Source organism: Erythrolamprus reginae, chromosome 1 (assembly GCF_031021105.1).
Source record: "Erythrolamprus reginae isolate rEryReg1 chromosome 1, rEryReg1.hap1, whole genome shotgun sequence".
Taxonomy (NCBI): domain Eukaryota; kingdom Metazoa; phylum Chordata; class Lepidosauria; order Squamata; family Dipsadidae; genus Erythrolamprus; species Erythrolamprus reginae.
The window spans coordinates 268818063-268832995 of record NC_091950.1 but is presented as its reverse complement, the minus strand read 5'-3'; the positions used below and the strand labels follow the sequence as shown (position 1 = coordinate 268832995).

The window sequence follows — 14933 nt, the reverse complement described above, 5'->3', positions numbered from 1 at the left end:
TTCCAGCCCTCAAAAAACTCACAAAGTTAGTCTAAATTATGCAAAAAGACATTGCAAGAATAAATGTAACTTTACTTATTAATAAGATGATAAGCTGAGAGCTTTCCTTCCTTTCCTCTTTTTACCCAAAACAATCAACATGGCAAACTTTTATTTTTATTCATTAAACTGTAGTTATTTATTCAACTTCACTGCCACCCAATCCTGTAGAGGGAGGAAAGAAGGGAGGAAGGAAAAGGAAAGCAAGAAATGGAGGGAGGAAAGGAAGGAAGGAAGAAAGAAAGGAAGGAAGAAAGAAAGGGTGAAGGGACAGGAACAGAGGAAGGAAGCAAGGAAACTTATGAAAGGGGAGAGTAACTTCACTGCCACCCAATCCTGTAGAGGGAGGAAAGAAGGGAGGAAGGAAAAGGAAAGCAAGAAATAGAGGAAGGGAAGGTAAAAGAAAGAAAGAAAAAGAGCAAGAAAGAAAGAAAGCAAGAGAGAAAGAAAGAAAATGAAAGAGAAATAAAAATAGAGAGGGAGAATGAAAGAAATGGAAGGAGGGAAGGAAGGAGAGAAAGCAAGAGAAAGAAAGAAAGAAAGAAAGAGAAAGAAAGAGAAAGAAAGAAAGAAAGAGAAAGAAAAAAGAATGAAAGAGCAAGAGAGCAAGAGAGAAAAAGAAAGAGAGAGAGAGAAAGAAAGAAAGAAAGGCAACTTCAAAGAAAGGCTCACTGAGCATCTCTCACTCTCTCTCTCTCTCTATCCCTCTCTCTTTCTCTCCCCCCTCTCCCCCCCTTTCCCTCTCTCTTTCTCTCTCTCCCTCTCTCTTTCTCTCCCCCCTCTCCCCCCTTTCCCTCTCCCCCCCCCAGGCCGGCAGCGATGTTTTAAAACAGCCGCGCCTTTTGCGAGCTAACTCCTGAGGTGCGGAAGTTCGCCTTTGGCGTTTGGGCCACTCGGAATGTGAAATTCTAAACAGCGTTCGGATCTCCCCACCCCCAGCAGAAGCCAAGGACCCCCAGAGTGGGGCGGCAGGGGAGGCGACCGCCTCTTCACTCACCAAGTGCCGGGATACGAGCCGAGAAGAGCCGGGCTGGCTTACTTTCCTTCCTTCCCGCGCTGATGCAGAGCCACTTGAACAAAGCGTCACGCCCCCCTGACGCTTTTGGCGGCAAAAGAGCCCAGCGTCGCTTCGGAAGCCACCGAAAGCATCAGAGGGGCGCGACGCTTTGTTCGAGTGGCTCTGCATCAGCGCGGGAAGGAAGGAAAGTAAGCCAGCCCGGCTCTTCTCGGCTCGTATCGCGGAGAGGGGCGGCATACAAATCCAAGTAATAAATAAAATAAAATAAAAAAATGTCTCTCCTCTCCCAGCTCTTATCTCGAGTAGCTCTTAAGTCGAGCAGCTCTTATGTCGGGGTTCCACTGTAATGGGTTTTTAATTGTTTTTAGTATTGGATTATTATTATATGCTGTCTTATTATTGCTGTTAGCCGCCCCGAGTCTTCAGAGAGGGGCGGCATACAAATCCAATAAATAAATAAATAAACTGTAAAAACTCATTTTCATCAATCTCTGGAAGGCCAGTTGTCTACCCAAGATCACATTCCAACGTTACGTTATGTGGCTTTTCTTCATCGCTACGGAAGACCCAGTTCTAGGCTAAGAACCCCATAAGCCAAAGATGCAGGTTACTTCTGTACCTCTTGCACACCTTCTTTAAAAGACTCTGAGAAGGTGGAGTCAGGAGTACGCCGCTGGGAATTTTGAGGCTGGCTGTTGTTGCTAAACTGGTCAGTGTTGAGGCTCCGATCTAAAGCCACCACCCTCTCCGTCGCTTCTGGGTGATAGACATTTGGAGGGATGCCCACAGTGAAACTGTGCGGCTGAGTTTCTGTCTTGATTGAATGGGTGGGCATAGATGCAATGGAGACAGTGACTGTAGTATCTGGGGTTGTCAGGTGGCCCCTCTTGTCAATGCCCATTTGGGAATTGTGTGGCAGGACAATATTCAAAGGCATGTTTTTCAAGACTTGCACTCTGTTCTCCCCAGCAGAAATAAGCGACTGTTCCATCAGGTTTGGCATACTGTTCCTAAACAAACAAGAAGAGAACTGATTGAGTGGTGGATTAAGCGTATGGCGGAAGGAATCAATTCCAAGAGGAGCAACACTAATGCCAAAGTCTGTTTGAGGTTACCTTTCCTCCATGAATTATTCTCCTATTGCTACCAGTGAGAAAAAAAACTAATCCAGACCATACATTTGTTGTGGTTAGCTCTGGCCCAGCTCCTGCCCCAAGGACTGTGGATGTGGGGGAGACATCCACATGCTGCAGGCCTGTTTTGCCCCCCTGGTGGAATCTGCTGATGAAGGCTCCTCTGACCAAGAAGACATGAGTGACAGGGAGGAGGAGAGTGTGGCAGACAGCTCAGAAGGAGATCAATTATCTAGCTCCTCCTTGGATTCAGAACAAGAGTTAATGATACAGCCATGCATGCGGAGAGCGATGCATAGGCAACAACAACTGAGAGATTATTATCAAAGAAAATGAGGCCACCTGTGGTTGGGTGGGGCTGTGGTAATTAGTGAGGCTGCTATAAATAGCAGCCTGTGGGTTTGGCCATTGTGGAGGATTATCTGATCGTTGTGTTTCGTGACTGCTTTACTGACTTTGACCTTTTGTGTGCTGATTTTTCCCCGCTTTGAAACTAAACCAGAGCAAAGTGTGTTTCACTTTGTGAAAGAAGAAGGACTGTTAATTGCCTCACAGCTGCAAGCTAAGTATCACAGAAGTGATAAGGGACTTGTACAAATTACCAGTTTGTTTGGAGACAAGTGCTATACCAAAAGAAGGCTTAGTTTGAGTGACTTTTCATTATAAAGAACATTGTTTTGAATTTTCAAACATGTGTGTGTCTGAAATTTGTACCTGTGAATTTTTGGGAGAAGTCTACCAGAGAGCATGACACAACAACATTGTTGGAAGAAAGACAATAGAATTACTAAGCATTGAGGGAAGATTCCTGACCCTTCCACTATTTGTTCCCCCTTTTTTGTTTTCTTCAGACTAAAGATAAGGGGACAAAACAAATGCATATACTGTAATCTTTCTTTCAAACTTTTGAATATTGGGATAAGTTATCTGCCTTCTTTAATTAGTGACTATCTTTTAGTTCCTAGAATATCTCAGAAATTCCTTAGCACCATCCTTCATTTGGTATGTCTAGCTTGAGGCTTTACACTAGCAACTGCATTCACAAAATATACATTTTCATCAGAGACCAAGTATCTCAAGTAAAGACAGTGCAACTATAAATTAAAAGCCAAACAGGCAAATCTTCTAATGCTCGTATAGTCAAAGGTAGCAAGATCACATGGTATAATTAGTTATAAAAGCACCATCAGAAACTCCTAACAATTGAAAGTTCAGGTTATAATCGAAAAAGATATCTAGCTATGAGAAATGGGAAGCTTTTCTTCTATAATATTTTAGTTCCCTCAAATCTGAAGCTGACAGAGAAGTCGGCAGTCAATGGCAGACTCTTCATTTTAACTACTTTTGATGAAATCACAGAATTCTGAGTTGTAAGAGAGAAACAATTCAATTCAATTCAATTTATTAGATTTATTCATAATCATATTCCCTGCCATTTTTCAAAATTAAGTTGCAGAATTTCCTATAGATCTGTATTCTATAGTAATAATCTGGACAAAAATATGAATGCCTTTTGGGATATGCCCAGTGTTTGAATTTTCCAATAATTTATTCTTTTTAAAATACCCCAGGTTTAGTCACATAAACCAGACATTTCTTTATTTATGTTAATCTGCCTATATTAAGCTGAGAACAAGAGTAGAGTTACATTTGTATTATATCTAGATAAACTCAAGCTTTAAACAACTTGAAAAAGTCTTTCACTAAGTTCATATCTTGCACAAATTAAACCATAACTTGATTGTTTTTGCCGTACAACAGCGTGAAATGCTAACACAATTATTGCAGCTAACAAATTTGTATAAGATAAGATACTTTGATTTAATCAACAGCTGAGGGTAAACAAAATCTCGGTGTCAACTCACTATAAAAAAGCCAGATCTCAATATAGTTAAAACTTATTCCTTTCTTTAAAAAAGATCCTGGCTTAAACATGCATATATATGTATTTCAAAACTGAATACTGAACCTTTTCCCATGATCTTGATCAGAGTGGTCTACATCTGGTTTCACTGTAGGACCTTTCCTTTCCCGAGGAACCTTTGAATATAAAATGTATTACAGTAATTACTTTATTAAAAGGTATTTAATAACACTAAAAAGTATTAAAAGGACAATAACAAAGCACAGTTTTTTAGGATATTAATACACTGTATCACAAATACATTTTAAAAGCGTAAGTATTGGGCTTGGAGATATCAGCTAAAAACAATCAATCTTGTTTCAAAGCTAACAACTTCAAAATTGCTTTATCAATCAAATAGGAGATTATGGCCAAGGTATTCTATTTATTATATCTCCCATTTCAGTTTAACATTTGCTTTTAAGACATGATACAAACATTGTAGAAATTCTATAGTCTTAAAAAAATTGATGATCACAGCTTTCGTAAACATGCAGTAAGTTATTTGTACTTTAACAACTTTTTTTTTACAAAGCAATTTGCTTGTTAGCTCAGTATCCTCCAGCATGGGAATCTGCTGTATCAGCAACACCTTTGCATCCACACATTTTTGGCTGCTAAATACAAACCATATAAATGACAGTGGGAACACCCTCTTAAAGCAGCTGAGTATTTGTCGAAAAAGGCAAGAATGTTTTACAAAATCGCTTTAAGCACAACTTAGCAAATCACAGAGGTGTGTATGTGTGCAGTCCTACGTGAATCAGGAAGCACTAGAAAAACAGACTCAACTATAGGCTGTGCTTGGAAGTCAACCATAAGCCACCTTGGAAGGCTATCATAATCAGAACACAGAATTTTGAAGGTTGGTGAATATATTTCAAGAATTCTGTGTTGAAACTCCAGATCCTAGGCTATTAAAAATGATAATGATAGTGAGATGATGATGATGACGATGGTGATGATGACAATAACAGCTCCATCACTGAATCCCTAAGGATTCCTGGCAGTTTACAGAGAAGACACATCAGAAACAATGTGCATAATAATCATACTTATACATAATAACCATGCACATGCACTGCTTTGATTTAATATACAAATACTGTAAAACAAAATTAACCAGACCAAACCAATATGAAATAAGATAGGAAGTTTACTTAGAAAAGGAAATACGCAAGAATAAAGGAATAAAGGAAAAGGGGAGAAATGGAAATAATATGGACAATCCAGATTATGAAAATAGACCAGCATTAGATAAATGACATACACCTAAGATGAATTTCAATAGAAAATCGAAAAATAATAGTATAATAATGGATTAGGCAAAATTAGGGAAGAAAGAAATAAACAGCCAGTCTGTCATAGTAAAAAGCTAGCAGAATAAAGATATTTCGCTCAGGGAAGAATTAAGAAGGAGGAAGAGGAGGTAGAAAGAGAAGAAGGAGAGATGTGGCAGAAAGAAGTGGGGGAAAAGGGGGAGAGAAGGTGTAGGAAAGTAGATGGGAGAGGAGGTGAGAAGGGGAGAGTGAAGAGATAATGAAAGTATAGCCTGGCAGATATTAATTTTATCTATCTATCTATCTATCTATCTATCTATCTATCTATCTATCTATCTATCATCTATCTATCTATCTATCTAATCTATCTACCTACCTACCTATCTAATCTATCTATCTATCTATCTATCTATCTATCTATCTATCTATCTAATCTATCTATCTATCTAATCTATCTATCTATCTATCTATCTATCTATCTATCTATCTATCTATCTATCTAATCTATCTATCTATCTATCTATCTATCTAATCTATCTACCTACCTACCTACCTAATCTATCTATCTATCTATCTATCTATCTATCTATCTATCTATCTATCTATCTATCTATTAGATTTCTATGCCACCTTTCTTACAGCGACTCAGGGTGGCGTACAATATTATAAATACAACAATACATAAAAGAAATCTAATTTATTTTAAATAATAATATAGATTGCTAAAAAGTGTTAAAACCCCAAATATACAGACTCATCAGATTTAATCACTCATAATATTGACCGGGGACAATCTCATAGCTCACTTTAATAGTAAATATTGAAGCCAAAGCAATTAATGATGTTTAGATGTATTATTATGGCATGTGTATGGTGTTGTAAATATGTGGCATGTGGAGAAAAAATAAACAAAAATCTTTTTTAAAAACCCAGAATGAAATAAAGCCACAAATGACTTTAAAAGACCTCTCTGTATTGTACCAATTTTAGTACAGTGATACCTCGTTTTACGAACCCCTCGTCATACAAACTTTTTGAGATACGAACCCGGGGTTTAAGATTTTTTTTTCCTCTTCTTCTGAACTATTTTCACCTTACCAATCCACCACTGCCGCTGGGATGCCCCGCCTCCGGACTTCCGTTGCCAGCCGAAGTCCATGTTTTCGCGCTGGTGGGATTCCCCTGCAGCATCGCAAAATCTGGAGGTGGGGTTTCCCATGGAGGGGAGCCTCAGGGGCGTTTCACCTGGCAAAAGGGGTGAATTTTGGGCTTGCACGCATTAATCGCTTTTCCATTGATCTCCTATGGGAAACATTGTTTCGTCTTATGAACCTTTCACCTTACGAACCTCGTCCTGGAACCAATTAAGTTCGTAAGACAAGGTATCACTGTATATGTGCTGCTGAAGTGAGCACACAAGACCTCTCTTCAGTCTGGCAATTAGTTCTGAAGCGAAATCAGTACTCATACTTGTGTTGGGCTGATAGCCCTAAGGAGGAAACAGTAAAGGTGTCCCTGTCCAATCACGTCCCACTCTAGAGTGTGGTGTTCAACTATTTAGGTCTTAATAGTAATAGTAACATGAGTCTGACAGAAACCCATATAGTTTACTGAAGAATGTGAATTAATTCAAGCAGTCCCAATCTCCCATGAGCTACCTTATAGTAGTCGTACAAGAGGCCCAAAGCAGCTGCACTGTCTTCGTCCCCGTTGATGCTCATCATGGCTTTGGTAGCTGCTGTAAGGGGGTTTTCAAGAAAGGACTTCCAGGCTTCATCCTCACTAGTGTATGGCCGCCTTTGGGAATAGAGGGTTTCATTCTGAAGAACCAAGACAGGCCTTTTGCTTGAGACACAAAGAGAGATTGAACAATTAGAAAGAAGTTGAACACAAACTTTGATTGGCATCCAGAAAGCAAAGTATGCTTTCATATGCTGCAACGTCCTGCGTGTCGGCAACTACTTCAGCTTCAACCACAACAACACAAGAGCACACAACAGATTTAAACTTAATATTAACCGCTCCAAACTTGACTGTAAAAAATATGACTTCAGTAACCGAGTTGTCGAAGCGTGGAACTCATTACCGGACTCCATAGTGTCATCCCCAAACCCCCAACACTTTACCGTTAGATTATCTATGGTTGACCTATCCAGATTCCTAAGAGGTCAGTAAGGAGCGAGTACAAGTGCACTAGAGTGCCTTCCGTCCCCTGTCCTATTGCTCTCCTATATCTCATATACCTTTCCTCTATTCCTATATCTCTTCTTCTATTCTTTCATTGATATATTCTATTCCTATATCTTCTTTTCTATTATTTCTTAGATATATTTTACTATGAGTATCTCCTCTATAACCTTCATCATGTATTTTATTATGTGTATATTGATATATACCCACTAAAACCCTCATTGTGTATTGGACAAAATAAATAAATAAAAATAATAAATAAATAAAGTATTTCCACCACCCATTAAAGTTGTGTGTGTCAGACTACAGCGCCCTTGTTGCCCTTGCAAGTAGTAGTCTTACATACTAAGCCATAATGGTCAGATTCAAACTTACTCAAAACAAACCACATTATGACTTAGGATGAAATGTCGGATGACAATCTGAAGGGTACTCATTATCTGACCCATCATTGTTGACTGGCATAGGTGACTTGATTCACAATTCAAAGCACACAAATAAAGACAACATTTTGTAAGCTGTGTATATCTTGCATATTAAATTAATAGCTGCACTTCTATAACTGTCTGGCTTGGTTCTGCAACACAAGACAAACACAGACTTCAGAGGATAATCAGAACTGCAACAAACAAATGCTGCCAACCTGCCTTCCATTGAGGAACTGTGTAATGCACGAGTCAAAATACAGACCTCTCACATCCTGGACATAATTTGTTCCAACTCCTACCCTCAAAGAGATGCTATAAAGCAGTGTTTCCCAACCTTGGCCACTTGAAGATATTTGGACTTCAACTCCCAGAATTCCCCAGCCAGCGAATGCTGGCTGGGGAATTCTGGGAGTTGAAGTCCAGATATCTTCAAGTGGCCAAGGTTGGGAAACACTGCTATAGAGCACTGCACACCAAGACAACTAGACACAAGAACAGTTTTTTTTCCAGAACACCATCACTGCTAAACAAATAATTCCTTCACCACTGTCAAACTGTTGGTTTGCATTACTGTACTATTACTTTTAATCTTCCTATCGTTCCTATCATCCATCTCCTCCCACTTATGACTCTCTGACTGTAACTTGTTGATTGTGTGTACTTACAATTCATATTAATATTTATTGTTTCCTGATTGCTTATTTGTACCCTATCAGTCTGGCCAGTCAAATTTTGGAGAAAGTTTAGAATATTGGAGAGATTTATAAAGATGTTTTAAGCTCAAAAATTGATTTAGTCTTGGAATGAGCCACCAATGAATATCAGATTGGGCCATGACGGAAAGAGAATGTAATGTCATTATTTAGATGTGATGCAGTTAGTATAACAATCATTTTCCACTTTGTCCTATTAAAATTTCAAATTTGGTGACAATTTCTGGAGGAGTTCTGCTTACCAGCTCCCCCCAGATATCAGAGTTGCCCCCACCCTCCTTGCCTTTCGCAAGCTCCTTAAAACCCACCTCTGTCGTCAGGGATGGGGGAATTGAAATTTTCCCTTCCCCCTAGGCTTATAGAATTTATACATGGCATGCTTGTATGTATGAGTGGTTCTTTAAATTGGGGTTTTTTAGATTATTTTTAATATTAGATTTGTTTACATTGTCTTTTTATTGTTGTTAGCTGCCCCGAGTCTTCGGAGAGGGGCGGCATACAAATCTAATAAATAGATAGATAGATAGATAGATAGATAGATAGATAGATAGATAGATAGATAGATAGATAGGTAGGTAGGTAGATAGGTAGGTAGATAGGTAGATAGGTAGATAGACAAACAAACAAACAAACAAATAAATACTGTATCCAAATAAGAAAGACAGACAGCTCGAGCACCCTGCCTGCCCACCTCTAACTTAAAGAGATTTATTATGTGATTTAAGGATGTAAGGACCTGCTGGTATCTGCCTGACATCAAATCAGATAATTAGTCAAGAGTCCTCCTAGTCATGCCTGAGGGTTTGAGCTACAGGTAGATAACAGGTATAAAACCTAGCTGGAATGTAATATGTAAGAGACATTCGTTTTTACAATAAATTGTTACCTTCCATTAAGTTTACACCTTAAAGGCAACGTATTTATAGAAAAAGCTTCAGAAGAGTTAATTGTGGTAAAACAAGTAATGCGAACTTGAAAAGAAAAAGGCAAACACACAAACTTCTGTTTTAAAAATATCAACTTGATTTCTGTGTTTTGGATAGAGTCTCCAAGCTTTCTCTCATCTAGTAAACCTAGAAGAGAGGCCCTCAACCTTTGGGGCACCAGGAACCGTTTCCATGGAGAAAGGTTTTTCTGCAGACCGGAGGGGATGTAGGTTTGCATGGTGCCTGCATCCCACAGATGGGCCTTTGCTTGTTTCTGTGGATCGATTGGGGGCATGCCATGGACTGCCAAGGTTGGGGACCCTTGAGCTAGAATACAGCATTTCAACACTCCGCAGTCTGCATTGGTTGCCAATCAGTTTCCGGTCACAATTCAAAGTGTTGGTTATGACCTATAAAGTCCTTCATGGCATTGGACCAGAATATCTCCGGGACCGTTTTCTGCCGCACGAATCCCAGCGACCGATTAGGTCCCACAGAGTTGGCCTTCTCCGGGTCCCGTCGACTAAACAATGTCATTTTGCGGGCCCCAAGGGAAGAGCCTTCTCTGTGGCAGCCCCGACTCTCTGGAACCAGCTCCCCCCGGAGATTAGAACTGCCCCCACCCTCCCTGCCTTTCCTAAACTCCTTAAAACCCACCTTTGCCATCAGGCATGGGGGAATTGAGTCATCCCCCCCGGGCCTATACAATTTAAGTATAGTATGTCTGTGTGTATGCATGCTTTAATAACGGGGATTTTAATGTTTTCTTTTTTTTTAATCGTTAAAATTATTAGATTTGTTATGAACTGTTTTCTATTGTTGTTGCAAGCCGCCCTGAGTCTACGGAGAGGGGCGGCATACAAATCAAATCAATCAATCAATCAATCAATAAATAAATAAATAAATAAACACTACCTGTAGCCTCACCTGTGCTGGATACATTCAAAATCCCATCTACCCAACAATCTTACTCCTGTCAATTCAACCTGTGTCAAAAGCAGTGTGAAAGGCAACACCTATGTGACCATTTCCCCCCTCAAAATCCACATTTCAGGTCCAATTCAAGTAAAGCCTTTCCATTTCTGGTGATTCGGATAGGTTAAACTCACTGGTCTGTCTATTTCTTATTTCAGCACATACACTTACATATCTATTTATTTGATTTCTATAGTTCTCCAGAATCAAGTTGGTTAAGTTGGGTGGCTATAGAAATTAAATAAACAAACAAATAAATGTGCGTAGAAGAAAACTTTCACAGTGTACAGTAATGCCCATTATCTAAAAGGCTTTATTTGGCCTAGTAAATGTGTTAAAAAATATTCAACACATTTTTTAAAAGGTAATTTCTGAAATGCTGTTTATCCAATATCGGCTTTGTCCCTATAGATGAGATAATGCTGTTTGAGCTGGTTTTAAACCAGTTAAAACACAGTTTGTCCTTGACATTTAAGACAGAATCAAGAGTTTTGCTTCATACTGGAAGCCATAAGATACTATTATGTAAACCATAAGATACTATTATTCCTTGAAGCAACAGTAGCAGAAACCTACAAAGGACAACCTTTTTTTGTCAAATACTGATTTTGGGACCTATAATTTCCACAATACCAAACCAATAGTCCCCAAATATCTAAATGCCACTTAACTGGGGAAAATGGATATCCAGTGAAGGGCTAAAAATTTTTATTACCACACTGTGGGGGTAGATTATTTTGTGGATGTGGCTTGCCGGCCATGTGACCAAGTGGGAGTGGCTTGATGATCATGTGACTGGGGGGTGGCTTAAAGGTCATGTGACTGGCTTAAAGGTGGCCAACTTGACGTCACTCACGTCAAGGGTTTGGGTTAGGGTGCCTGACCTCTCCTTGCCTCAAAGAGATACAATTTCCCTATCTATTTACTATTACTGAACATCCAAAATATACTATTTAATTCTATGTATATATGCCATATGTGTACATACAAATTACACACAGGCATACAAAAATATACATTTTCTACTATATAAACTGTATGTGTATGTACCCACACACACGCATACACAATTTTTCTAAAATTATACACGTTCAACCAAGGCTAAAATGTGGCTCAGATGATATAATTGTTGGTTTCATAATTCACCGAATAACCATTTCCACAAACTATTCATACTGGAGTCTAGATCAACTTGTAGAGTAATAACTCTGGAATTAGATTGACTGCTGTGTATATACGGTTCTTTTTAGGATATTGTTCTATTGTTTTATTATATTACTGATTTTATTGTGTATTTTGATTTTATTTTAGTGTTGTGTTTATCCTACTTGTTAGCCTCTCTGAGTCCGTTTCGGAATGAGTGGCATATAAATCAAATCAAATCAAATCAAATCATCAATAAAAAAATAAAATAAAATAAAATAAAATAAAATAAAATAAAATGAAATGAAATGAAATGAAATGAAATGAAATGAAATGAAATGAAATAAAATAAAATCACATCACATCACATCACATCACATCAAATAAAATAAAATTAAATTATAAAATAAAATAAAATAAATAAAATAAAATAAAGTAAAATAAAGTAAAATAAAATAAAATAAAATAAATAATAATAAAATAATAAAATAAAATAAATAAAATAAAATAATATCAAGAGGAATACCACAAGGCCCACGCTGTCCAAACTTTGTATTAACAACTTGTGTACCCAGATGATTACCCAATATTCAGTTGGCCCAACCTAGAAAGGTAGAACAATTAAGAAGAGGAAAAGAAAAGACCTAGTCACACTTGAACAATGGGCCAAAACAAACAAGACAAAATTTAATTGGGAGATTCCTAAAGCTAGGGAGTGAAAAGAAAGAGTATAAGTCTAGGATGAGGAGTACCTGGCTTGGTAGTAGTATTTTTGAAAAATACCTGCATGTTCTGTAAAAGATCATAAGTTGAACCTGAGCCGATAGTTGCAATGAAGTTGTGAAGAGAGTGAATGCTATTTTGGACTTCATTAACACAGAGTCCAGAAGCAGAACACAGAGCACAGGAAGAAATTGTCCCAATCTGCTCTGCTTTGCTTAGATAACGTTGGAATAGCATTTTGTCCTTGGCACTGCTGTCTTTAAAAAGGACATCAATAAACGAGGGGATTCAGAACAGGGCAATCAAAATTGTGAGAGGAGAGGAAATCAAGTTCTGCAAAGAAATACATAGGCTTGCTTGAAGAAGAGAAAATTGAGGGAAGGTATGACTGTAGATTTTTGACTGTTATACTGAGGAAGAAGTAGAATTGTTGACTTGGCAGCAACGATCGGAACCAATGGCTTGAACCACACAGATTCAGACTAGATATCAAGGGAGTTTCCAGCTGCTAAAAGCAGTCAGCCAGAAGAACATCCCTTTTCATGGACTGGTATACGGTAATCCCTCGTTTTTCGCGGGGATGCGTTCCAAGACCACCCGTGAAAAATGAATTTCCATGAAGTAGATTAGATTAGATTAGATTAGATTTATTGGATTTATATGCCGCCCCTCTCTGCAAACTCGGGGCGGCTCACAACAAGGTAAAAACAATACATAATAACAAATCCAATACCCACCAATCCAATTACAATGTTAAGCTAAAAAATTCATAAAAAACAACCCCAGAATATTAAAAAACAAGCACACAATCAATCTAACACCAGAACAACATGGGCAAGGGGGAGATGTTTCAGTTCCCCCATGCCTGACGGCAGAGGTGGGTTTTAAGAAGTTTGCGAAAGGCAAGGAGGGTGGGGGCAATCCTAATATCAGGGGGGAGCTGATTCTAGAGGGTCGGAGCCGCCACAGAGAAGGCTCTTCCCCTGGGTCCCGCCGGACGACATTGTTTAGTCGACGGGACCTGGAGAAGGCCAATTCTGTGGGACCGAACCGGTCGCTGGGATTCGTGCGGCAGAAGGCGGTAGAAGTAGAGGAAAGATAGGTTTTTTATGTATTTAACAAGTATTTGGACTTTTAAAACCCACCCTTTGCATTAAACAGTCATTCTATAATGTTTCTCAGCTGGAACTACATGTGATATCCTACCAGTGTCTTTAAATAAAGTACAGTAGTACTGTAGAAGAATTTTATGAATTTTTAATGGATTTAAAATTTTCAATGGATTTAATGGATTTAAGCCCCCTTTGAAAACCCGTAAAGTAGCGAATCCGCAAAAGATGAACCGCGAAGTAGCGAGGGATTACTGTATTCTCTTTTACAGAAACAGTTGAGCAATCCTTTGTAAAAAGTGCTTCAGCAGTGAGGCAGAATAAAACAACCTCTGAAGTCCTTTCCAATTCTATCATTCAAACGTTCAGATTATAGAACAGAAACTGTTTCATTTACTCCAGGCTATAATTTGTGTTAGCAAAGGCCAGAAAATCGCCTAGATTTCTCCAAAGTTTTCAATCTATTGGATAGAATTTATTGATGAATTGCTGAATTATCTAGGAGTGGAAGCCAGTTGTAGTCGTCACTGCTCCATAGGCAGTCATGGGGTGCTCCCCACATGGGGGAGGGGGAATACGGTGGGGGTAGCAAAAATGGAGCTTACATATAGTAGATAATGCATATTTTTGAGTGTATAATACATATGTATACATATGATATAAATACATATAGGATTAAATAGTATATTTTGGATGTTCAGTAATAGTAAATATCTTGTATCTCTTTGAGGTGAGGAGAGGCCAGGCACCTTAGCTCAAACCCTTGAAGTGAGTGATGTCAAGTTGGCCACCTTTAAGCTAGTCACATTATATTTAAGCCACCCCCCCAGTCACATGATTGTCAAGCCACTCCCACCTGGTCACATGGCTGGCAGGCCACTCCTACCCAGTCACATGGTTGACAAGCCACTCCCACCCAGTCACATGGCCATCAAGACACACGTATAAAATAAGCCATATCCACAGTGTGGTAGTAAAAAAAATTGTGGCCCTTCACTATCCATAGGGCAATTGTGTGGGATTTCACACAGGGTATACTTTTCTCCCATGCTACTTACATAGTATTTTCATGAAAATTCTCAGCAGAGATATCTAAAAAACTGAGGCACGGTGTAATATTTACTATTCTATTTCAGCAAATCCCAAATGAAACAATGGATTAAATAGTATCTTAAATCACTGGCAGATGGATTAAGCCAAATTATATAACCTGGTGAAAGGTATACAGCCTTTGGGATTTATCACCATTCCTGAAAGTCCAAATAATGCCTGTCAAGCAATATATTTTTTCCCCACATTCACCTGATTTACTATCTGTATGTTCTTCTGAAATAGGAATTGCCCTATTAAAAA

At 38.7% G+C, this 14933-nt stretch overlaps 1 protein-coding gene across 1 annotated transcript in view; it reads right to left on the bottom strand.

Moving 5' to 3' along the window:
• The window catches only part of GRHL1 (grainyhead like transcription factor 1), a 75960-nt gene that overhangs the window by 50865 nt on the left and 10162 nt on the right, over nt 1-14933 (bottom strand). The window contains exons 2-4 of the mRNA XM_070732972.1: nt 7032-7218; nt 4160-4230; nt 1677-2067 (exon numbers count right to left, since the gene is read on the bottom strand). Coding sequence (XP_070589073.1) covers nt 1677-2067; nt 4160-4230; nt 7032-7218 — 649 coding nt within the window. The remainder of the gene's footprint in view (nt 1-1676; nt 2068-4159; nt 4231-7031; nt 7219-14933) is intronic.